We start from the raw sequence: 26,884 nt of genomic DNA on the forward strand, positions 1-26,884 counted from the left end.
TGCAGTGAGCTATGATTATGCCACTGCACTCCAGCCTGGGTGACAGAGCAAGACTCCATCTCAAAAAATAAAACAGAGAAGAAAAAGAACCACTGCTGTGGCTGCTCACTTTCTAATGTGGCAGGACTTTTGTAAAAGAATGTTCCTTTAATTTTTACTTTACTGTTTAAAACAAGCTATCTTAATAATATTGAAGGTGCTGAACTCCGCAGGTTCCAATTGCAATAGGAATTTAGGTTTTGTTTCTAACTTCTTTTCCACAGTCAATCTAATGCTACTTTTCTCTTTCGGTTCAAGAACTTCCACAGTCCTTTGGGTAAGTGTTCTTTCCTCAGCTTTTACCATGTTCTTCATCCAGCTCCGAACTCCTTGCCAAAAGAATGTCATCACCCTTGTTTCCACCACTTCATCTTGTTCTCTGTTTTTAGACTCTTCCGCTGACCTTGTCTCCAGCTGGGCCCTCCCTAAGTTAATGATGTTCCTTACCCTTCCTCCTTTCTCATCTTGACTTTGAACTGTCACCAGTGCTCTAAACTTGCTTCCAGTGAATTCTCTCCAGGATGCAGTGAGAATTTGTCTTGAGCACACTTCAGTTTTGGCAAAGAGACACTTTCTGTCATAAATCCCTTTTCTTCTGGGCCCCTTACATAGTCGTCCCTCACTGTCAATGGAGGATTGATTCCAGGAACTCCCATGGATAATAAAATTCATGGATGCTCAAATCTCTGATATAAAATGACATAGTATTTCCATATAACCTATGCACATCTTGTATACTTTAAGTCATTTTTAGATTACTTGTAATACCAAATACAATGTAAATGCTATGAAAATAGTTGCTACACTGTATTTTTTTACTTGTATCATTTATTATTATTTTTTATTTTTTCCCCAGAATATTTTCAATCTGCAGTTGGTTGAATCATAGATGTGGAACCCACAGATACAGAGGACCAACTATCATTTAAATAAAGCTGCTGATAAATACCATCAAAATTAATCATTTTAATTCATTATTGAAGAGGGCAAAATAACTTAAGCACAATGACCATTCTTTCTGTGCCACTGGCAAATACAACCAAAGCACTGGTTACAGTGGCTGTCACAAATAGCAACAGGGATATTACCTATGCACATAATGAAAGACCAAAAAGTTTATTCTCCTGTAAATTCCAGAAATCTGTTATCCATTAAAAAATAAGTAACCAAATGAAATCCACAGATGCCCTTTATTTCATCATTGTAATAGTGATTTTCATTCTTGACATGCAGCAGCATGAACTCAAATATGTAATTCATGAAAATTAGGGTTGTTTCTTAAAATATTCTATTCAGCTCTGCTGGTTATAATGAGTTAGTATTTGTCAAACCGTTTTTATGCTTAAGTGAAACGGTAATGATAAACCACCACCGAAACTGCTAGATGCAGTATCCCTGTGCTGGCTTTCATGATATGTCTGTGTGGTAAATCTGGGCCCCTAAAGTAATCAGTGCGAATATGAAAATGAGCACATTACTTCACTGTTAACAGGCACTGCTAAGATGATAGAGAAGGCATATACGCCTGCTGATGTTTTTATTTTTCTTTTTGCAACGATTAACTGAATAAGAAACAGTATAGCCAAGGTGCTAGAAATACAAAGATGAATCGTAGAGTTTTAGAACTTCATATTTCAAATGCAGGCAGTTTATGAGAAGCGTTACACTGTCAACTCACAGCTCAAATAAGATGTCATATTTGACCTTCATTTTACTAATAAGAAAACTGAAGTTTACAGATGTAAATACTAAAGAAATTAACATATGAAAAAGAGTTCTTAATCAAATAATGAATGCATGGTAGGTAATACCCACTGGGATCTCAAGTGTTTGAGGATGCATCTCATTGGCAAAATAGGTACTATCATAATCCCCTTTTCACAGATAAAGGAATTGAGATTGTTAAGTAATTGGCCCAGGGTCATGGAGCTTTTAAATCGCAGAGTCAACACTTGCAATGTCTACCTCAGTGCTTAAGTCTGATACCAGAGTGCAGAATGCTTTCAATAGTGCTATTGCCTATGGCCATAGTTACTGTTCAAGCAGTTCACAATTGCCATTTGGACACAGCAAAAGCATAGAATAGCTGTTCATTCACCTTAAGCCAATGCTTCTACATGTCGCAGCTGATTCAGACCACAGGTAGAAACTAGGTCTAGTACCAGGTGTCAAGGATCTCTGAAAGCACCAGTCATCATCTCCATCTCTGATTTATCAACTTTTTGTCCTACATTTAGGAACCAAATGGGGGATAGCAGAGTAATTCGTCTTTGGATTCACCAGGAAACATTTTGAGAGTTCACCACTATGGTTTGCTTTGTTTGCTTTTTTAGTTCTCAAACTAAAGAACACTTTGAAAATATTATTTAAAATGCAGGTCCCACTATCCATCCTAAGTGATTCTGATTTCATGAGTATGAGGTGGAGTCCAGGAATCTGAATATTTGAAACTCTAAAACTAAATGTAATGGTTCCTTGACCACTACTCTCTATCCTCTTCTTGGAGGCAACCACTTTAGACTCTTAATACTTTTGTCTGGCATTTGTACAACTCTGTAATTCTCCAGTGCTATCAAGATAAATTACAAAGTGTTAGGGGTCTCCTAACCTACATCTCAGATTGGCCCTGGTGTTTCACATTCTATATCAAGCAAATATTTGTTACGGACCCACTAGAGGAAGAAAAAGAACATTTATGAAGTCTTTACTAAGTGCAAGGTCCTTACGTGTAACATCTGATCACTGACTACTTACTACTACCCTATGAAGCAGGTATTTCCCTAGTCACAGGTGTTCAAGGGGGTGGAGGTCAGATTTGAATCCAATCCAGTTTGGCTGAAAACTTAATGCTTGTTCCAGGAAAGCACAGGGCAGAACTCTGGTAGAATCTAGATTCCCTGTCCTCAAAGAGATTCCTATTTTGGGGAGGTTGGAGGGTGGAAGCAGGGAGTATGAAATACGGAGAAATCTTACGAGGAACTCTATAATGCAATTCATTCCACATATGTTTATTGACTACTTTTTCTAATCCAAGTCCAGTGCTAGACACTGGAGGTGCTACATGAACGGTTATCTTTCTTCCTTCTGTCCCTTCTCCCCTACCCCCTTGCTGCAGAGAAGGCAGAAAGAGATAATACGAGTAAAGACACCGAGGAATTGTTGATGAAAGATTTGGACCCCAGAGCCGAGGATGAGACAGTCTTCCAATTCAGAAAGGAAAACTCTTAGGAGGCTGATAAGCCTGGAAAGACCCCAAGTTACGCACCAGTAGACAGTGAACCAATCAAAGAATGCCAAATGTACTTGGATGACAATCAGAAAGCCTCTCCCGACTCCACTTCCAGAAATCCCACCATAATAGAATAATCGCATCTTAAAAGAACACTCATCAATCAAAGACTGTCTTAAGAGTCTCTCCTTTATCTCTATAAAACAAACACTTCTTTCAAACGCCTTCTAGCCTCATTTGGAAGGAAAGTGATAGTAGCCAACTCCCTTAGCATAGTAACATCTGAATAAACAGCCTTTGATTAATTCTATAGGTGGTCTTCCTCCTTTTGGCAAAATGTTCACAAGCTCTCACCAAGTTTAAACGTTCACTCTGAAACACTGGCACGTCTTTGCTCTATCCCGGCGGACCCAATAGGGGTAATGACGAACAATATGGAAACTCAAATCCAATCTTGTCAAGAGGAGGGTGCTAAGAGTGATTAGAGTCCAGCTTTGGGAAATTTGATCCCAAGCTGTGTCACCCTTGGCAAGTTACATGACCTTAGAGTCACGTAAATGTCATGTGGAACTCTGTGGCCAAGTTTCTCTCTGGCAAAATGGGAATAACAGTAGGACCCCATTTGCAGGGCTCCTGTGAAGATTAAATGACTGAAAACAGAGGCAGCAGAGTGTATGTGTCAGGAAAGAGCATTGGTTTGCCATTTAATAAAAAAGAATGCACGAGTCCATACTGATGCAAGTGAATAAAAGAATTCATTGATGAATAGTGTTACAGTGAACTAAATATGGCCTAAGAAGGACTCGGTACTTCTATATTTGAGTCCTCGTGGACGAACTGAAACCTAGCTTAATAGGTAGACAAGATTGAAAACCTAACTTAAGAAGTATGTGCCTAAAACAATAGCTAAGTCTTGGCCAATACCAGTGGCCATATTTCAACCATTTATACACTGCTGAGTGTTCAAACTGTGTAAGACAAACACCAAGCTGTAACCAATCCAGCTGTTCCGTACCTCACTTTTGATTTCTGTAAGTCATTTCCCTTTTTTTGTCTATATATCTTTTTCCACCGCGTGGCTGCGCTGGAGTCGCTGTGAATCTACTGTGATTCTGGGGGCTGCCCAATTCGCAAATCGTTCATTGTTCAATTAAACTCCTTTACATTTAATTCAGCTGAAGTTTTTCTTTCATCAATGGAGATGATGGAAAGACAGTGCAGTTTTTCTGAGTAGAAAACAAACTAATAAATGTAGGATAGAGTTAGACCATCGCCACTTTGCCACCATCGTAGCAATAATTGATTTAAGCAATCATCCTCATCATCAAAAGCTGCTACATCTAGTGGGTAAAATTACGTCTCCAAATGGGCTAGAAATTATATTAAAAATCCTCAGCTCCCCCACTTCCCAAAGAGAGAGGTTAGGAAAGAAGTTAGTAGCAACAGCTATCTACTTCTGTTACATTGTACCTTTTTTCATGATCATATGTTCAAGAATGAGTAAGGTTAAAAAAAAAAATCAAAAATAGTGCTTAATTTGGGGGATGGGTGGAAGGGATGTGAATCTCATCTCTTATCAGACCTGCCACCTCTGGCAAGTTACTTAACCACTGTGCACCTCAGTTTTCTCTTCTGCAAAATGGGGATTGTACACTTGTACCCGTTTAAAAGGTTGCCATGAAGAATAAACAAGTTTATATTTGTCAAGTGCTTGGCACACATTCAGTAACTTTTCTGTTGTTTTTATTATATGTACATTGCTTAGACTCGTGTAAACTCTGTGAAGGGGAAATAATCTTGGGACTCCCAAATCACTAAGCTAAAGAGAAAAGTTAAGGTGGGCACTGCTTAGGGCAAACCTGCCTCCCATTCTATTCAGTCATCCCTCTGCTCACAGAGATAGATGCACAGCTGATTGCTTCCTTTGGAAAGGCTAATCAGAAACCCAACAGAATGAAACCCTTTGTCTCTTACCTACCTGTAACCTAGAAGCCCCTCGTTGCTTCCAGTTGTTTCACTTTTCTGGACCAAACCAACATACATTTTAGGTATATTGATGTTTCATATCTCCCTAAAATGTGTAAAACCAAGCTGTGTCCTCGACCACACCTTGGGCACATGTCAGGACCTCCTGAGGCTGTGTCACAGGTGTGTGTCCTTAACTTTGGCCAAATAAACTTCTTAAATTGATTGAGACCTGTGTCAGGTATTTGGGCTTCACAACTCCAAATGAATGTTGCTTTTATCACTCTGATTACTGGGCTTAAAATCCTCCAATAGCTTTGTGTCCGGAATTGGTTCCTTCCCACGGGTTCTTGGTCTTGCTGACTTCCAATATGAAACCACGGACCCTCGCGGTAAAGATGGTGTGTCCAGAGTTTGTTCCTTCAGATGTTCCGATGTATCCGGAGTTTCTTCCTCCTGGTGGGTCTGTGGTCTCGCTGACTTCAGGAGTGAAGCCGCAGACCTTCAAGCAAGCGTTACAGCTCTTAAAGGTGGCGTGTCCGGAGTTGTTGATTTCTCCCAGTGGGTTCGTGGTCTTGCTGACTTCAGGAGTGAAGACGCAGACTTCACAGTGAGTATTACAGCTCTTAAAGGTGGCACTTCTGGAGTTGTTCGTTCCTCCCGGTGGGTTCATGGTCTCGCTGACTTCAGGAATGAAGCTGCAGACCTTTGCAGTGAGTGTTACAGCTCTTAAAGGTGGGGCGTCTGGAGTTGTTCATTCCTCCCAGTGGGTTCACAGTCTCCCTGGCCTCAGGAGTGAAGTTGCAGCCCTTTGTGGTGAGTGTTACAGCTCATAAGGGTAGTGCGGACCCAAAGACTGGGCAGCAGCAAGAGTTACTGCAAAGAGCAAAAGCACAAAGCAACCACAACACGGAAAAAGACCCCAACAAGCTGCTGCTGCTGCTGGTTCCGGGTGGCCAGCTTTTATTCCCTTTTGTGGTCCTGCCCACATGCTGCTGATTGGTCCATTTTACAGAGCATTGACTGGTCCATTTTACAGAATGCTGATTGGTCCCTTTTTACATAGTGCTGATTAATGCATTTACAAACCTTTAGCTAGACACAGAGCACTGATTGGTGCATTTTTACAGAGTGCTGATTGGTGTGTTTACAAACCTTTAGCTAGACAGAGGGCTGATTGGTGCATTTACAATCCTTTAGCTATACAGAAAAGTTCTCCAAGTCCCTACCCGATTATCTAGACAAGAGCACTGATTGGTGCATTTACAATCCTTTAGCTAGACAGAAAAGTTCTCCAAGTTCCCCACCCAACCCACCTGGCTTCACCTCTCAGCTTTACATTGATCTTAGGTTAAGGATAGAACAAAACAAAACACCCACAACTCCCTAAGGGATGGAGAGCCTCCAACGACCTCTCCTTGACCCACCTGAGGCCCTGGGCTGCAGGATCCTCACCAGTCTCTATTCCTTAAAGTCTCAGCTCCAACACCACTGTCCCAGATAGGCCTCCGTGACCACAGGACTAGACCATGGTTCTCTGCGGAGGGCGTCCGCTCCGTGAGCCACCCTTCCAGCACCCACTGCCATGGCGAATATTCGCTTGTTTGGCCATCCAGGGACTGAGCCCCAAGACCGCAGGGCTCGGGCTCTGTCTTTGCTCGGGACGATAACCCGGGGACTGCACAGTAAGCTGTCAGGCCTTGGGACCGCTCAAAGTGAACCGGGGCCGGGTGGGGGACCGAGGGCTCTGCAGCCTTAGGAATGCCTGTGCCCCGGGGACGCAGGGGGCAGGCCTGTCCCGGACCGCCTCTGCCTCCTCCTCCTCTTTCTCCCCGCTCCCGCTTCTCCTCCGACCCCTCCTCCCGCTGCTCCTCTTCCGCCTCCTTCCCCTGCCCGCGCCCGCCCTACTGCCAGTGCCGAGTTTCCTGTTTAAGATGGCGTCCCCCGTAGCAGCGCAGGCCGGGAAGCTTCTGCGAGCCCTAGCGCTGCGGCCCCGCTTCCTGGCGGCCGAGTCCCAGGTGAGCGTGGCGGCAGGAGCTGCGGCGCTAGCAGCGGCGCCGGCCTGCCCGGGCTCCCCTCGCCCCCTTCTGCTCTTGGTCTCCGCCTGGCCCCGTGCGCGGCCCCTCGGGCGCCCCACTTAGGGAGGCGACGCGGCGCCGGGCCCAGGCGCAGGAGGGAACCCCGCTCCAGTGTGGGGCAGGGGCGGCGTGGGGCTGGCCCGGGGTGCCTCGGGGAATGAGCGACCCAACGCGCCGGAGTCTCCGCTTTCTGCTCCCGCAGGTTCACGGCGACGGCGCTGAAGCAGGCGCTGGACGCAAGTTTAAGAAAAGTTTCTCGGACTGGGTTTTGGAGCCCTGAGGTTTTATTGTCAGCTTTACTAATTCTGCTTTTCAAACTTCTGACACTAACCCTGAGCACATTTAGGCCACGTGATAAACATGCCTAGAAGCCCGTTTCAGCCCAACTAGGAACTCACCCCGTAGGGTGAACTTCCTGCAGGCTACCTGCTTTTGCAGACTTTTAAGGTGCCTGAGTTGGTCAAATCCATGGGTCAAGGAGAAAAATGGGAAACAATCTTTCTCCTCTTTTCAATGAAAAATCAGGCCTGTCACTAAAACGCATTAGACCATTGACCCTGTCCGTGTCCTCCTTGTTGATGGAGAGTGAAATCAAAGAGGGTCAGTGGTGGGCTGGATAGCAATTGGAATTTGGCCTCTAGGAGATTTTTACCTTCTGCAGATGGCAAGCGTTGCAATAGTCAGAAGGACTTAAGGGAAGTGTTGAGTTGGTGATGACTCTTGGAGAAATCACTGAACCACTGAACTGGTTAGTCTCCGTAGATTATCTCTCTTCCCTTTTAAAGAAAGCACGGTCTGGGATTCAGCCACAGCAGAGTTAATGACCTTGCCTATTTCCCCATTTTTAATTGATGAGAGGCAAATTATCACTCATACAATTTTAAGCAGGATATGCATAGTATAGTTTTTTAGAAAATTTAAAAAATAGCGATTAATGATTTTTTGAGTTACTCCAAACTTTGGTTATAACATCTGTGAGCTATTTTTACCCCTCTCCTTTCATTTCCTGCCTCCCCATTTCTGTTATTGTTAATGTAAATTTAAAAGGTGCTAATACTTACTACGGTAATATTCTTAATAGGTGCTTGACAGTATAGTGAGGTAGCAAAAGGAATGGCAATTTTGTCTAATTAAAACTCACTAATAACTGTTGTAATAGAGTAAGGAGGATACTTCCAGGTGATGAAGTCCTATTCATTATTTAAGTGTTAGAAAAAACAAGAACTAGGGTGCTAACAATGAGTGTAGACTTGATGAGAAGCATGGATCCCAGGGCAGTGAAAACTCATGAATTGTACAGAGAAACTGAAAATGCAAGTGTTTAGCTGAAATATGTGAAGCCTACTTCCCTAACCAAGAAATAAGAGGCTGAACGCCACACAGGAGAAAATTTGGTTGGGGAGAGATACTCTTGGTTTGTCAAGAAAACTGGGTAAAAAGATCTGTTAGCACACCCCATCTGGTTACTATGATTTACATACTTGCGGATGATGTGTTATTCTATAACGTCTTAGAAGACAAAAATAGGTTTTTTTAAAGATAGAAATGTATACAGTGTCCAAGAACTAGAAATGGACATTAGCAATAATTTAGTCCAGCCAGCTCATTTCATGGGTAGAGAAATTGAGGCCTAAAGTTCAATGACATATTCAACGATACAGTGAGAGTTTGTGGCATTCCAAGTAAAGGCTTACCTGTATGTTTCCATTATACCATGCTGTTTCCTGGTGAGTATATACTTCCTCATGAAAATATATTATATCAACATGCAAATTAATCTGCATACCAGTAGTAACTATATAACATCCAAGTCATTAGCACCACTGACACATTTTTTTTTTCTTTATGACCATCTTAGAATTGTCCATAAAAATGGTGAGTATTGCTCATGACTTGTAATAAAGTCTATTTTCAAATTCTTGGGTGCTTCCTATGATCTGTTTCATGTACACGGATTTGGTATTATGTTTCCATAGTTCCTTGCCCTGCCCGTGGCAGACATTACACTTAAACATGGCCCACTTCTCTCATCATACTTAAGAATCCTTACCAAGTGTCTCAGAAATCTCTTGCCACTCTTGGCCCCGACCTATTTTATACCACCAGGCCTTGTGAAAAACTGTTGTCTGTACAGAAATAAAAGACCCAGTTTCTGCTTAGAGAAATAACTTTAACTGGTCTCTCAAAGATACCCATATAATGACATTTTGTCTACCCCCTCCCTGTGGTTACATTTAACATTTGACACATATTCCTTATGCTTAATGTCACTGAAATCTTTTTTTTTCCACCTTTGCTGTTAGCTTTACTGTTTCAACTTTTGATTGATAATACGTCCTTAAAGGGTCCACTTTAGTCATTTCTTATTTTTCATGTAGTTTTTATTCAGCCCATACCATTTGGCAGGACTGTTGTAGGCCCTGGGGTTTGGGGGTGGTGAATGAGGCAGGCAGAGTCTTTGGCCATGTGATACTTTGTTTTAATGGAGGTGGGAGAGTGAGCCAGTACACATATAATGAACAGTGAAAATGATTTCAGCCAATGACAGATTCTATGAAGAAAATCAGTCAGGGTCATGGGATACAGAATGAATAGCTTCACAGCAGGGTAGTTTAGACTGGATGATCAGAGGAGACCTATTTGACATGGTGTGTTTTTGATTGGCATAATTTTTTAAACTGAAATATAAGACGTACCGAAAAATGAACAATTATAAATGAACAACTTGATGAATTTTCATAAACTGAATGCACACCCAGCTAACTAGGTACAGATGAAGAAAACCATCATTTAACAACAACCCAGAGGCCCCCTGGTGCTCCTGCCTGTCACTACCTCTACCCTACAAAGGCTCACCAGTCCCCTGACTTATAACACTGGTTTTATTCAGTTTTGTACTTTAGGTGAAATTATATGTATGCATACACATACTTCACATTGCCCAGCATTGTATGTAAGTGATCCTGGAGATGTCCATTTTGACATTTGAGCTGAGACCTGAGTGATGAAAGGTAGCCAGCTAGGTGAGACTAAGGGGAAGAGTGTGTTATGTAGAGCAGGCAGCAAGTGCAAAGACTGAGATGAGAATGAGCTTGGCATGTCTAGGTAATTAGAGGGGGAAAGTGGTAGTAGACTAGGTCCCAGAGGAAGACAAGGGCCAAATCATGTGGAGACCTGCAGGGTCTGCTAAAGAGGTTTCAGGGGTTTAAACCCTCCAGAGGCTGAATCCCAGTCCTGGCAGCCAAAGCACAGGCATATAATTAATGTACTGTACATGCCCCCTGTTATAAATCTAAGTTAGGCAGGCTTTGAAACTTGTAGCAGAGTGGTGTTCAGTGAATTTAGCAGTAAGAGTCTAACCATGGTTAGAAGTCTTTCCAAGGACCTAAATCCTGGTAGACAGGGGCCATGTTGCTGTGTCCATATAGCCAAGTGAACAGAGTGTGCGGTACTTGGTGGTGTAATATAGCGAGGCACTGCCATGGTGGGCAAGATATGAGTGCATACTGCCAGTCAAGTCTTAGGGGAGATGTTGGCTGAGGGCACTGAGTTTGAAATGGTTCTTAAAGTTAAGTCTAAGCACAGTTTTGTTGTCTCTTAGGGTATTTCCCCTCTTATGGCTAGTTGAAGTTCATGGAGCTCTCTTGTAGGAGAAGCACTGCCTTTCAGGCCTCCAATTTTATTTTACTTTTTTTTTTGAAAGAGAGTCTCCAAGTGATTCTCCTGACTCAGCCTCCCAAGTAGCTGGAATTACAGGTGTACACTACCACACCTGGCTAATTTTTGTATTTTTAGTAGAGATGGAGTTTCACCATGTTGGCCAGGCTTGTCTTGAACTCCTGACCTCAGGTGATCCACCCACCTGGGCCTCACAAAGTGCTGGGATTAAGGCGTGAGCCACCGCGCCTGGCCAAACTTTATTGTTTCGATATTGTCTGGTTTTAAGTAAGGGATCCACGCCCATCTTACTGTCTATGGCTGAAGTCGGGAGGCCTGTGGAGAGGAACAGCACCATGCTTTCCTCCCTGCCTGAAGCAGGGCTCAGGACTCTGGGTACAGTGTCTGGGGAGTGGCCTGATCCATTTAGGGCACCATTTTCTCCCCTCCCCTACCCTCTCCTCCCCTCCCCTCCATTACCCTCCCCTCCCCGACCCTCTCCTCCCCTCCCCTCCATTACCCTCCCCTCCCCGTGCCCACAGGATTGATTGGCGGGCCCACAGCATTGATTGAAAGTAGGGGATCAGCATTATAGCTTTACCAGAAAATATTAAGGTTTTCTCCTTGTCAATGGAGATCTCTTCACATTTTTATAAGGAACTATTTTTTATCCTTTGCTTTTTGTCCCCAGCTTCTGCTTGTACTCTCCTACATGTTGTTGAGGTGCTATGTTATACCACCTGGACTTGAAGGACTTATTTGAGTTAGTAAGTCCTTTCTTACCTTTGAAAGAAAGGGGGAAAACCAGTTCTCGTAGGCATTCTCATTCCAGCCTGAGGGCTTACGTGGGCCTTTAATAAGTAATAGAAAGTGGAGAGTTATTAATTATTTTTGTTTAAGGGAATAAACTATTAATGATGAGTGTTTCTTTGTTAAGATTCAGGGCTCTTTTAAAGTGATGTATCATTAAAATTGAAAGCCAACAATACAGGGAAAAAAGGAATTTTTCAGCTTTTAACTTTTTTATAATTACCATGGAAAAAAATATACGTGCTATTTGGCACATTAGAAAAACTAAGTAAATTTTGAGATGATGAAGTTGTAGACAGATTATCCTCATGAATTTTTAAATGATGCAGAAGGACTGAATGGCTGAGTGTTGAATAGGATGATTGGAAATGGAGGCAGAAGGCTTGTGACTTGTCCTAAGCGAGGCTGGGCCCGAGGACGCTTTTAGGATTGGAGTCCCAGGTCCAAAACTCACAGCATAGCATGTCGTGAGTGTCTAATGGATCCTTTCTTTTTTGTTTGATATGAGTTTATGATGAGGCTTTTATGACCAGTATAAAATAGCTTTTATGACTATATATAAAATATAATTTTAATATGGGGGGAGACTTACAGAGTTAAACTTTATAGGAAGACAAGAGAAAAATACTAAATTTTCTTTATGTTAAAGGGCCCCAAGTGAGAATATTTAGTAGTGGTATTTCATTTTGCTTAATATTGGCAGTATATCAGTAATGTTACGCTTATGGTAAGCCAAGGGTCACAGTGTTCCTTTCTTGAAGATATTTTGTCATGTGCTACAGGATGAATCTGTTTCTTCCTGCATACTTCAGAGTCCTTCTTTTCAGGTCAGTAGAATATTTTTCCTGGAATTTTGACGTTAAGCAACATTGTCATAATTTAGATAAAATTAATTATTGACACAAAGCAGTGTTTTGTGATCGACTTTTAGGGTGTTGAGGGAGGTGACAAAGGAATTGCTTTTTTGATTAAAAATTTGGATCATTAGGTGCCTTTTTTGCCTCTGAAACCTTGTTTTTGATTTCCAAAGCTTCTAAAGGTACTAAAAAATATGAATGTGTGTATTCTTTAATTTAACATTTTTATTATATATTTATTATTGTAGTAAAATATACATGACATAAAAGTGACCATTTTAATCATTTTTGCCATTTTTACCATTTTGCCATTTTAACCATACTCTGACATTAAGTGTTACATATTGATATGGTTATGCAGCCATCACCATCATCCATTTCCTGAACTTATTCATCCTCCCCTACTAAAACTCTATACCTATTCAATGCTAACTCCCTCATCTCCCCTTCCCCTAGTCTCTGCCAACCACTGTTCTACTTTTGATCTGTATGAATTTGACTACTCTAGGAACCTTATCTAAGAAGATTCATGCTATAGCTGTTCTTTTATGACTGGCTTATTTCATTTAGCATAATGTCTTCAAAGTTCATCTATGTTGTAGCATGTGCAAAAATTTCCTTCCTTATTAGGCTGAATAATATTCCATGATATGTGTATATATCTTTTTTTAATCCATTAATTTGTCGGTGGACACTTGGGTTGCTTTCCCTTTTTGGCTATATGAATAATGCTGCTGTGAACATGAGTGTTCCATGGAGGTATACCTTATGTTAACATTCACCTGAGTAGAAATGTTGTCTGATACATAGCTTGGGCTACATTTTCAGTTTCCCATGTCCAACTAAAATGTCTATTAAGAAATATCCTTCCTGATAATGTTTCTGTTAAATATTCATATTCATTTATTCTTTCAGTGGGTCAAATGCAGCACAGGTCCACTATTAGGCCCACTATTAGGCAGTGGCTCACGCCTGTAATCCCAGCAGTTTGTGAGGCCCAGGTGGGTGGATCACCTGAGATCAGGAGTTCAAGACGAGCCTGGCCAACATGGTGAAACTCCGTCTCTACTAAAAATACAAAAATTAGCCAGGTGTGGTAGTGTACACCTGTAATTCCAGCTACTTGGGAGGCTGAGTCAGGAGAATCACTTGGACCTGGGAGGCAGAGGTTGCAGATAGTGGGTCTGCAGGAAGCTTGGGAATATGAGACAGTTGCTGCCTTTAAGGAACCTACAGTCTCATTTGTTGGAGACTGATGAGAAATGGACAATTACAGTGAGATGTGTTTGGTGTTGTGAGAGCACCTCAGCCCTCTGGGGATACTGTAAGTCCTCACTAAAGGCATTCCAATTTGTTCTCTGCTTCCACACCCATTCCGGCACTGAATGTAGGCAGAGGAGAAGAAATTAATTACACAGCCTTGGAGGACAGAAATGGTTTCACCATAAAGCAAACCAGTTTTCTGTAGGCTAATTGATGTAAACAAGAGTTTTAAGTTCAGCATACTTCAGGCCACGGAAACATATCAAACTTCCAAAGACCAAAAACACCGCTAATATTAAACACTGAATTCATTGTAAGCTCTACATACATTTCAAAAAGATTAATAAAAACAAGTAAGATAATGATTTACCCAGTTTCTGGTGATCAGTGAGTGATGGCGGTCATAGTAGTTGTGGCTTAAATCACGGAATAAATGTTTGCAAAGTGAAAATGGTAGGGAGCACCTCCTTTCACCACAAAGTTGAGAAAGAAACACAGAGTACTTTTGGACCATGTTGTTTAGTGTATTTGTATGATTATTGTAGACTCGATGAATGTTTATTTGACAATCATTTATATTCATTCATTTTATTGTAGTTCTGTATCACAGGTGGAAGATGCCCATCCCAGTAGCTCAGGGAGCAAGGCAGGAACCTGTTTGCCAGGAACCAGGATGCCATTCCCTTGCAGGTGTCATCACACACACACACACACACACACACACATGCACACACAGACACAGAGTCCTTTTCTGTTGGACTTGCCTGTACAATGGCTGTTAATAGTGTCTGGATAAGCTGAAGTGAATCCATGTGTACATGGATAACATGTACAAATAGAAACCTGATGTTTATCAAGCACATTCTGTGGGCCAGGTTTGGCGCTGTGCACTTGAGGAGGATTATCACATTGAGCATTCATGGCAGCCCTAGGAAGAAGGCATTATTATAGCCATTACTAAGCTCATTTTGTTTTCTTATTTATGTAGAGATGGGGTCTTGTTGTGTCACCCAGGCTGGAGTGCAGTGGCAAGATCATGTAACAGCTGGGCACAGGGAATCCTCTGTTCTCAGCCTCCAGATTATCTGAGACTACAGGTGCATGCCACTATGCTTGGCCAATTTTTTTTTTTTTTTTTATTTTTTAGAGACAAGGTCTTGCTTTGTTGCCCAGGTTGGTCTCCAACTTGTGGCCTCAAGTGATCCTCCCACCTCAGCCTCCTAAAGTGCCGAGATTACGAGTGTGAGCCACCATGCCTAGCTACTAAGCCCATTTTAAAGAGGAGCAAACTGCGGCTCAGAGATTTTAAACAACTTCCTTGTTGTCACAGCTGTTGCCGTGCACATCTCCTCAGGATGCCACTCGTGGGTCCACTGAATTATGCCTGATAATGGATGAAATTGTGTCCCCCCCAACATTCCTATGTTGAAATCTAACCTTCCGTATCTCTGAATGTGACCTAATGTAATTTGATTTTCTCTGTAAAGACTCTATCTTTAAAGGAGATAGAAGGTAGGAGATAGATAGACAGAGGAAATTAAGTTAAAATGAGGTCATTAGGGAGGGCCCTAATTCAATATGACTGGTGTCTTTATAAAAAGAGAAAATTTATACTCGGGCACACACACCCAGGGGGAAAGCCGTGTGAAGATGCAAGTAGTGATGCTTTTGCAAGCCAGGAGCACCAAAGATTGCCTGTGAACCACCAGAAGCTAGGAAAGAGGCATGGACCAGATTCTCCCTCACAGCCCTCAGAAGAAACCAACCCTTCCAATACCTTGATCTCAGACTTTAAGCCTCCTAAACTGCGAGAGAACACCTTTCTGTTGTTTCAGCCACCCAGTATATGGAACTTTGTATGCCAGTCCTAGTATACCCAGTAAATGGTACTTTGTATGCCGGTCCTAGGATACTAATACACACATCAATGAACTTTTTGTGCTCTGTACATTTGTGAGGAATGAGAGTGACAAAGTCATCTTAGTAGTATTATGAAAATAGTTTCGACCTCACAGACCTCCAGAACCACCCTGCATTGAGACAATGTTGGTGTGATTGATTTTTTTGATCAAACATATCTGAAATTGTAGTTGGTACAAAAGTAATTGCGGTTTTTAAAATTTGTAACTTTGCCCCAACCTAATATGTGACCAGATGAGCCTTTTTTTTTTTTCACCTTGGCACTTCTGGAGTCTCTGAACTTGTGCTGGAGATGCATGCTTTTCTGGCTGCTTGGAGAGCTAGCTCATGGACCACGGCCATGAGTTCTTTTGCTTTATGCTTCCAGCACTTGTTTTCCAACTAAAACATTGTTTCGTACACCTGATTTGCTAGCGTTGGATTTGAGAAGCTCTGACCATTTCTATAAGTGAAATCAACTTAAAGACAGACGAGTTGCAACTGAGAAGAATATTCCAAGCAAAGGGGCACAGATTTGTTGTCATTTCCCAAATAGGAGCTCTAGAAATATTTTAAACAATAGCAGGGGATTGGAATAAATACAGAGCCTTATTCAGATGTATCAATTTGGTATTTTTTTTTTGATTTTAAATAAATCCAGCAAACCTCATTATTATTTTTAATCTCACTTAGTTTTTAACCATTCTCTTTATCCAGACAGCTCACCCAAGGTTAAACAAAAACACTACATTTTAATACCTATGTTCCAGGCTTTTTGAAAAACAGTTTTGTAACTTCATTCAGCTGATTTTTGGTAATCAGAAGCATAACACCAAGCACTTTTTTCTTCAGCAGTCTAAAGTTGAAATTTAAGAACAATCAGCATGCAATCAAAAGCTGATTATAAATGAACAAAAATGAACATAAAAGTGAAATCACTTCTGAGGGTTGTAATGAAAGAAAAAAAGGAGTAATAGCAGTAGTTGAAAAAGGAGCATGATAAAAAGTGGGTGCGATGATGCCAATAGGCAAATAGTGGGTGAAAATTAGCCAGCAATAATATTCCATGGAATGCTCAACGAGTTTTGGGGAGAATGGGGAAAACAAATGTTGTAAGAGAGTAAAAAATCTATATAAATGTGTAGATTCACTGTTGTAGATGAAGTCATCTAGGAAGTCGTAGTGGATTTTTAGGAATGAATCACATCTCTGTTCTAGATGCAGGCGGATGGTATGCAGAGAAAAGGTTCAGTTGTGCCTGTTTCTGGCCCACTGATCAACAGGATGGCTTTAGGGAAGAGACTCAGTTTCCTTACTAAACTCTGTTTAACATTTATTGTACATCTATCATGTATCAGGGATTATGCTGTGTACTAGATACATGCTAAACTTTGCAAAACGGCTGTTGAAACAGTGGTTCCCAGAGCACAGGACACATCCATTGGCAGTACATGAGATGAGTTTAGGTAACGCAGGGATGCAGCATCCGATAGCAGTGAGTCACATAGTGCTGAATTCATTGTTACTGTGTTTGGAACCTTAGGATTTTGTCATGGAGAAATTTTCAGTTTTGTGCTTGTGTGCTTTTAAGATCTTCAGCTTAGGACTTTGTACCTCAAATAATCAGAATTGAATCCCTTTTATTTTTTAATTATACTGCAATTTCCTTCTACTCACACAAACAGTACAGGTAGTGCTCTAAAGTTTCCTCTATCTTTAAGTTAAAATAAACATCATAAAGAAACTGATACTGGTATTAGTGTTCTCTAGATGTAGCAAGAATTGTGTATGAGTGATTCTTGTTTGGGGAACCTTGGACCATAGTAACCCTAAGACTTTTCTTATTGTTTCCTGGTCACACATCCTGAGAAAGGGATTCATGTGAAAGTGACTTTTCGGGGAGGTATTCTCAGGAAAAACTCAAAGGGGTTTAGAGAAGTTGAAGGGAAGGAGGCTGAGAAGCGTGTGTTGTTAAACTGAATCCCAAAGAGGGTAACTTTGCCTAATTCCACAGGACAGCTATGGAAACTGTGTAGGTTACACCTCAGAGTTGTAGTTAGGGGCAAGAGAGTTGAAGTATTTATATACCCTCTTCAAGGTTCTTTAAGGGCATATTGTCCTCAGCATCTCAAGACAAAGACCTGCTGGGGCTGCTCTTGGGAGTAAGAGTACACAGTGAGTCTGTATAAAAATGGTGGAGCGATCTGAGGCCATGCGGATGGAGCACTGAGAGCATCTGCTGCAAGGCTCTTCCATGGCTAATGTGACGTGTAAGCCACTTACTAGCTTTGTGCGTCGGACAACTGGTTTAACACTTTGGTGCCTCATCTAGGGTAAAGTAATAGTAGTACCTCTTCAGGGCTTTTTGTGATGTTTAAGTATCAATATCATTGACTTCACATTTTTCTTCTAAATCTATTCACTATTAAAAATATTTAAATCCACATTTGAGCCCCTCCGTAAGTAATAGTGTCCATGAAAGTATGGGCTTGGTAAATTACTGATACATATACATTTTTTTCTAATGTACATTACAATAAATTACACAGAGGAAAGCCTTGACAGAGCTTTCTTTAAAAACATGCCAGGAACTATTATCCGTTAACTGAAGCCAGCTCTTCTTTTGTCTGGACACATGGCTGTACTGGATCTCCCAGCTTGCCTTGCAGCTGGACAAGGCCACGGAATAGCTGTAGACTGATGGAATGTGAGTACAGGAGCTGTAGTCCAGTCCAGCTTATAAAGAATTCCTGTATGTTTCCTTTATATTTTTTCCCTTCCTGTTAGGTAGTGATGACCAAGTTGATTTGGAAGCCATGTGGTTATGATGGCGGAGCCTCTGTGGAGGAGATCTATCCTACCTACATATTCACCTTCCCAGGACTGTGACTTTAGCAAGAAGCATGGTTGTGTTGTGTTGAGCTACTTCGTGTTCAGGCTTATTTGGTGCTGTAACCTATTGTGCATGAATTGGCACACAGCTCAGAAAATGTTGGGTAAAATCATACATCATGTGACCTTGAGTCAATCAGTTTACCTTTCTGAACCTCAGTTTCCTCAGTCGTGGAATGGGAATAATTAGAGATGGGGAATTGTTAGTGAACTTTGAAAAGCTCCACATAGACAAGGAGTTACTATGGTCTTTCACTTGTGGTTGTAAACAGTAAGGATTGGGGGTATTGTACCTTTCCAGCTGGCGTCAAAAGGGGAATGCTATTTGGCTGCCATTCTCATCTCTGAGATTTCTCTAAAGTTTAACCATGTTTATGGGTTCCTGCTTTCTTGTGACCCCTGTTACACTAAGTCTGGCAAACTAGAAGGACAGACGAAGGACGGCATTTGCCTCAGTCTGGTGCACATTCTTGATGGCAGGCATCAAGAATGATTTTAGGGGTATCCTGATGAACATTTATATGTAATTGCAATGCATTGTATATTATGAAAAGTATATAACTAGCATTCTAAATTTGTAATTTTGTACTTATTGCTTAGGGTGAGGCTAAAGTAGGTATTTAAGTAAAAAACATAGGCAGTAGACTTAAACAAGTTAACGGTTGTACTTGTGGTAAGCATCTGTTGTGAAAATTACTGAAGTTGGTATGTGAGTGACCCGAAGTTTGGGAGGCACTAAGATAGGCAGAGTCCAGTATATACCATCTTTATATATTGAATGAACTATATTTAATTCATTCTTCCAGAAAGTACTATTTGTGTATTTACTATGATCTTGGAACATTTTTAGGCACCAGGATACAATGGAACAAAGCATATTCTTTGTGCATTGTCTTTTATTTTTCACTGGAAAGAAGGTAGAGATTTTTGTCTGTTGTTCAGATGACATATGTGCTATTAGGAAAAATAAGGCAGGAAGGAGAGGGACAGAATGATAGTAATGGGTTCTACCTTTAATTAGGGTTTCCCAGGAAGTAGTCATCCATAAGGTGGTATTTGAGCAAAGACACAAAGGAGGTGAAAGAGTGAGCCATGGGGGAATCTAGGGAAAGGGTGTTCCAGGCAGAGGGAGCAGGAAGTGCAGAGGCGCTGAGATGGGGGCATGTGCCTGGCATGTTTAAGTAATAAGCAGCTAGTGTATCTGGGAGGGAATGAATAGGGGGAAGAGAGGAGTTTGGAGAGATGGGCAGGTGAGATCCATTCAGGTTTATCAATAGCTTATTCTTTTTCATTGCTGAGTTGTATTCCATGGTATGAATATACCACAGTTGTTTTTTTTTTTAAACTATCTCCCCACTGAAGGACATTTTATTTATTTCTAGTTTTGGGCTGTTACAAATAAAACTGCTGTAACAGTCATGTAGAAGTGTTTGTTTGGACAAACATTTTCATTTCTCTGGGATAAATGCCCAAGAGTGTAATTGCTAGGTCATTTTTTTAAGTGTATGTTTAGCTTTTTAAGAAACTGCCAAACTATTTTTCAGAGTGGCTCTTCTGTTTTTGTTCCTACTGGGAATGTATGAGAGATCCAGTTTCTTTACATCCTTGCCAGCATTTGATATTGTTAACTTTTCTTATTTTTAGTTTCAGCTGTCCTAATTGGTATGTAGTGATATCTCACTGTGGTCTTAATTTGCAACTAATCGCTACTGATGTTGAACATCTTTCTATGTGCTTATTTGCCATCTGCCATATGTTCTTCATTGAAATGTCTCTTATATCTTTTGCCCATTTTCTAATTAGATTGTGTTTTTATAATGTTGAGTAGTAAAAGTTCTTTATATATTCAATTTACTAGTCGTATGCCAGATGTGTGGTTTGCAGATATTTTCTCACAGTCCATAGCTTCTTTACATCCTCTTAAGAGTTCTTTTACAGAGCAAAAGTTTTAAGTTTTGATGAAGTCCAATTTATCTATTTTTTTGGTGGATCAAGATTTTTGTGTCACGTCTAGGAACTCTTCATCAAGCCCTGGATCGACAACGTTTCCTCTCATGTTATCTTCTAAAAGTTTTCATAGTTTTACATTTAAATCCATGATTCATTTTGAATTAATTTTTATATAAGGGGTGAGGTTAGGTTGAGGTTAACTTCTTGCTCATCGAGTTCCTTTTGCATCATTCGTTAAAATGCTATCCTTCCTCCATTGAATTGACTTTGCTTAGAAAGTTTTTAATTCTTTTGATGGAATTCTAGGATTTTAGAACTGGTAGATGTCTTGACATCCTCTCTTGCATGATAAAGCAACTGAATGACAGAGAAGTTACATGTGGGAGACTAGCTTTGCTGCTTAGAACAAAGCTTTTGATTTCCATTCCAGGGCACTTCCACCTTCTACTTCTAGTGAAGTAAATATATATACTTGGATATTTGGATGTATTTTGTTTTTGATGCAAACTCAATGGTTTGGTGTCTTTATGTGGCATTGCTTGGATTTTAAGAATTTTTGAGTCAAGGACCATTTGCGATTCTGGAAAGTGAAATTGAATTTGGCTTAATATTCCCATGGACTCTGGGCTAACAAAGCCAGGCTGAGCTCTTCTATCTATCTGCATTAAAAAAGATATTAATCTTGGCTGGGCGCAGCGGCTCATGCCTGTAATCCCAGCACTTTGGGAGGCCCAGGTGGGCGGATCACGAAGTCAAGACATCGAGACCATCTTGGCTAACATGGTGAAACTCCAACTCTACTAAAATTACAAAAAATTAGCTGGGTGTGGTGGCACACACCTGTTGTCCCAGCTACTCGGGAGGCTGAGACAGGAGAATTGCTTGAACCCGGGAGGTGGGGGTTGCACTGAGCCAAGATCGCGCCATTGCACTCCAGCCTGAGTGACAGAGTGACACTCCATCTCAAAAAGAAAAAAAAAAAAAGATATGACTCTTGAAACTTGGTATTTTGGTGAAATCAGTTTATATAGTTTCTGTTTAGAAGGTTTTTTTCCTGCAATTTTGAAGTGTAATGGACCACAGGAACCTGGAGAATATAATTGTGTGATAACCTCAGTAACGTTTACAGCATGTTGATTGAATAAAAAATGCTGAAATGGGTTTGGATGGTTGGTAATAACGGATTTACTTCTCTTGGATTCCTTTCTGTGCATCTCTTAGGAAAAAAATTTGATAGAAGCTTCAGTCTTCTTGACTCCCTCAAGAATGGGGGAAAAACAATGCACATATTGATTGTAATTCTACTTCCATGGTGGTTTATAGAATCTTAGGGTGGTAACGAACTTTGGAAGTGATTCAGTCCTAACACAGAAGCTAAGGCTATTTTGTATGGGCAATAAAAACTTGTGTATGGTCACTGGGAATAGAAATCCATGTGGGTTTTTTGTTTTGTTTTGTTGTATTTCCTTTTTTACGCTAGAGTATGGCTGTTATACAGAATCAAATTGGTGTTTTGAAGATTTTGTTTTCATTCAGCTTTCATAACAAATACTGTAATAAGACAAATACTGTAACTATAATATATAGTTTAGTGGATTGAAAACACAGGCTCTCAAGGCAGACTCCGAGTTCTAATCATAGCTCTGACTTTGCTAGCTGTCCTCTGTTGTGAAGACAGACTGTCCTGTGCATATAGTAAGTGCTCAACCAATGTTGGTCATGGTGATAGTATTAGTAGTACTCATTTGCTTAGTAATGATAATAATTATAATAATACATTTTTGTCTTTTTCTTTAATAAGTTGAACATACAGATTTTTCTAATATATCATTTTACATGTTGGCATGCTGTAAGATTGGATTACATGGTATGCTTTCTTAAAATAGCAAGCTAAGTAATAGGTGATGAATATCACAGAGAACTTACCAGGAAGCTGGTCTCACACATTTAACATCTCTGAAATTCAGTTGCTTTATCACGTAAGAGATGATATCAAGACACCTAACAGTTCTAAAATCCTAGAATTCCATCAAACGAATTAAGAGCTTTCTAAGCAAAACCAATTCAGGTGGAGGAAGGATAGGATTTCAACAGATAATGCAAGAGGAACTGGATATGCATAAGCAAAAAAAAGTTAACCACAACCTAACTCATCAGTAAGCTGGATTCTTATTTTCCATGATATTGTCCCCAAATCATCAGAAGGGTGTTACAGAGAGTAATATTGGTACCACATTGTATATGTACAGCCTTCACATCATTTTTCCAAACTATTATGGGCCTCATCCTCTTTCCTTCTACTCCGTGTAGACTTACATGCAAACACAAATCCCCACGTTCTTGCTACACTGAACTATGTGAGGTCCCTTCAAACACTGGACTTGGATGTCACCCATTAAGTTTCTTCTACTGGAAATGCCTTTTGCTAACATATCTCCATTTTGTCTTTGGGATTCAGCCTAAATAGTACTTCTCATGATGTGTTTCCCTAACTCTCCATCCCCTCTCAGCATTGGCCAAGTCTCTTTCATCTTTCTATCTCCAGCATCTACCACATGGTGGTTCCATAGGATGATGATGGCGAGTTGCAGGTTAGCGGAGGCTTACATTGAACTGAAGGCAAGGAGTTTTCTGCTTTTGATGAATCATTAGTAACTTTAAATTATCCAGAAGAAAGTTTGGGCATCTGGGTGGCATCATCAGAACTTGAAAAGTTGAGAGAATAATTTTATTTCTCATTTAATGAAAAAATGCTCATGAATAACTAGCAAAAATGTAATTGAGAGAATAATCAATATTTCTTCCAGCCATCCCCACACCCAACCCATTTGAAATATCAGTTGCGTCATCGTTTTAACTGAGGAGCTCTTTAATCAGTGATATTTGGAATAGTACGGAGAAGTTAAGATTTGAAGTTTCAATATCTGTTCTTAATTTTCAGGGCTAGTAAGCTTTGTGCTACCACAAGTTAGCATTTATTTTCTGTATTATTTATATCTATTAGCATACTTTTCTATACAGTAGAATTTGTTGTACTAAGTGGCAATATTGCAAACAAACATAGACGTGGTTGGAGAAGCTTTTGTTTCTAATATGAGGTCAGCTGCATAGAGGACATAGAACATTTAAACTCCATTTTGTTGTTGTTATTGTTCTAATCTTAGCTTTGTATTTTGTTTCGGAGATTAGCTGATGGCTACCGATGTCTTAGTTAATTTCATGGTATGAAATGAGGGAATGAATGACTCAATAAGAAACTATTAGATAGGACAGCAGAGCCAGCATCTAGTCTTTTCTAAAATATTTCATTTGTTTGTATATGAAAAAAAATTATTTCAGAGAAAAGCTTCTGATGAAAAAAATTCTTCTTAGCTTGTCATTATCTGTATATTTTATAGCCCTTTGTCCTGAAATTCTGACTTTTTCTGTCACTAGTCTGTTAAGTTTTTATTGACCTTCTCAAAATAGGATGTCTTCTAGCTTGACAGGTAGCAGTTGGCTTTATACTGAATCTTCAATTCTAGGAATCTGAGATTTTTAAAAAAACTGTTTTTGAAGACTAAGTAATATTTTGAGGGTACCAAGTTGCTGACATAAAATGACTAGTATAAAAACATGTAGTCTTGGGGAAAAAAATAAATGTATATTATATTTTTAGATACCTGATCTGAAACAGGTGATGTCATAGCTTTTCTAATTTTTCGATTTAGAAAATTTAGCTTCTACTTGTTTCAAAAAACTTGAAAACACAGAAAACTATTTAAAGGTCCATAATGATCACCTATAATTACCTGTGCTCTAGAGAAAGCCATTATGAATAATAATGTGGAACTTTTTACTGTTTTGCACACATGTCTGTTTTATGTATATATGCAGTTTCTTTTAAACAAAATTAGGATCATACTAATTAGATAATGTTATCTCCTTCACGCTTAACATTAAATCAGAAGTGCTCACCCATACATTAAAAATTTTTACAAATATTGTTTCTGTTGCCAAAGAGTTGGAAAGAAAAGAAGGCTGCACTCACATAGATGCCATCATTTATTTTGTCATTTCCTTATTAGTGGGCATTTGTGTTATTTCTAGTGTTCTACTGTTTTAATGATGTGATTAGTATCCTTGAATGTAAATTTCTCCTTACTAATCAAATTCTTGAAACATTCTGTGAGATTGCCCTCCAGAAAATCTGTACAAATTTATACTCCTACTCATGGTGATTAATAATAGCAAAAACAATAATAATGGCTACTATTTATTGACAATTTATTATATGCCACATCCTATTCTAAGCACTTTGTGTGGATTAACTCATTTCTCACCGAACACCAGCTTTTTTTTAGAGGTAAGAAAATCAAAGTGCACTATATAAGAATGTGAGTTTTCTAGTATCTTAACCAACATCAAGTATGACAGTTAGACTGGGTGCGGTGGCCCATGCCTGTAATCCTAGTAATTTGGGAAGCCTTTATGGGAGAATCCCTTGAACTCAGGAGTTAGAGACCAGCCTGGGCAATTTAATGAGACCCTATCTCTACAAAAAATAAAAAAAATTAGTTGGGCATGGCAGAAGGATCACCTAGCCCAGGAGTTATTACGTGCCCACACCTGTAATCCCAGCTACTCAGGAGGCTGAAGCTGGAGGATCACTTGAGCCCAGGAGAGCGAGGCTGCAGTGAGCCAAGATCAGGCCACTGCACTCCAGCCTGGGTGACAGCACAAGGTCCTGTCTCAACAAAACAAAACAAAACAAAACACAACACCTAAGTGACAGAAAAAAGTCTTCCAATTTATTAGATATGAGAAAAACCTCTAATTGCTTTAAATTGCATTGCTCTAATACTATAAATACTTTACTTTTTTTTCCATCTGCAAAAAGCAAATGTTATTATCTTCCTCTGCCTTAGGAAGAAATTTGTTTCTAAAAACTTCCTAGGAAGAATTCTAAATTCTCCTTAGTCACAAGTATAGTTACTGTTAATTTTAGTAGAAAAATTTTGAATGCATGGCAAAATTTCAAAATTAACACCAATTTTTGCTAAACAAATGACATAAACAGTTAAGTTTGACATGAGCTGTTAAAATGGACACAGTTTCAGCCAGGCGTGGTGGCTCACGCCTGTAATCCCAGCACTTTGGGAGGCCAAGGCGGGTGGATCACGAGGTCAGGAGATCAAGACCATCCCGGCTAACACGGTGAAACCCCGTCTCTACTAAAAATACAAGAGATTAGCCAGGCATGGTGGCAGGCGCCTGTAGTCCCAGCTACTCGGGAGGCTGAGGCAGGAGAATAGCATGAACCTGGGAGGCAGAGCTTGCAGTGAGCCAAGATCACGCCACTGCACCCCAGCCTGGGTGACAGAGCCAGACTCCATCTCAAAAAAAAAAAAAAAAAAAAAAAAAAAAATTGGACACAGTTTCCTCAGGAGTTACTCATCATCGCATGACATAACAAGACATGCCATGCAGTCTTTACCCTTGCATTATTTACCCTGTAACAGGCCTATTACCTATGTTCCTTCAGTTTATTTCTAGTTTTATATATAGTGCACTTAATATTCTACTTAACAAATATTCATTTAATACTCATTGTTTATGTAATTGAAACTTTAATGCAAGCCTCATTCAAGAAACCTATAAACCATACAGAAGAAATCAATGAAACCAATGCAAGTGATGCACGAGATAATCAGTATAACAAACTAGCAAACTATAAGCACTTACATCAGATGTACAGATCTAAGGCTCCTTGCATGATGTTTCATTTCCCAGCTTTCAGCTGCTCACAAGACATAATGTATTTAAAATGATCCTTGTAAATGCAAATAAATGCCATGTAAGTCAAACTAGGTTTGTTAAATGAAATTCCTTATCAAGTTGAATTCTTGTAACCTGATATATATATCTCAGGGTCCTCCTGTGTTATAAATAATTGGGATTAGGGAGAGAAACTGAAGTTTATTTTGTGCTGCGTTGCTTAGTTAAGCTTTTTAATTGAGTTTTGCCAATGGCAGGTTTGTAGCAGAGAGGCCATGTGGTTAGATTTCAGTTTTCAAGATCACTTTGGCTGTTTACGCAGAGTAAACTGTAGCCTGCAAAAGTAGAGATGGTGAGACCACAGGTAGGATGCTGTTTGGGGAGTTAAGTGGAGAGAGCTAGGGGTGAGCCTTAGGCCACCTGCATTAGGATAACCTGGGATACCTGTTAAAATTTTAGATTCCTGACTGCCTTTGATTTAGTCTGTG

The 26,884-nt window shown here is 40.2% G+C and overlaps 1 protein-coding gene across 1 annotated transcript in view; it reads left to right on the forward strand.

The window, feature by feature from the left end:
- The first annotated feature begins 6,671 nt into the window (after positions 1 to 6,671).
- The window catches only part of SUCLG2 (succinate-CoA ligase GDP-forming beta subunit), a 286,985-nt gene continuing 266,772 nt past the window's right edge, over positions 6,672 to 26,884 (forward strand). The window contains exon 1 of the mRNA XM_003279595.3: positions 6,672 to 7,251. Within this exon, the coding sequence (XP_003279643.1) occupies positions 7,168 to 7,251 (84 nt within the window). The 5' untranslated portion in view covers positions 6,672 to 7,167. The remainder of the gene's footprint in view (positions 7,252 to 26,884) is intronic.

This window comes from Nomascus leucogenys, chromosome 21, assembly GCF_006542625.1.
Source record: "Nomascus leucogenys isolate Asia chromosome 21, Asia_NLE_v1, whole genome shotgun sequence".
NCBI classification, from domain to species: domain Eukaryota; kingdom Metazoa; phylum Chordata; class Mammalia; order Primates; family Hylobatidae; genus Nomascus; species Nomascus leucogenys.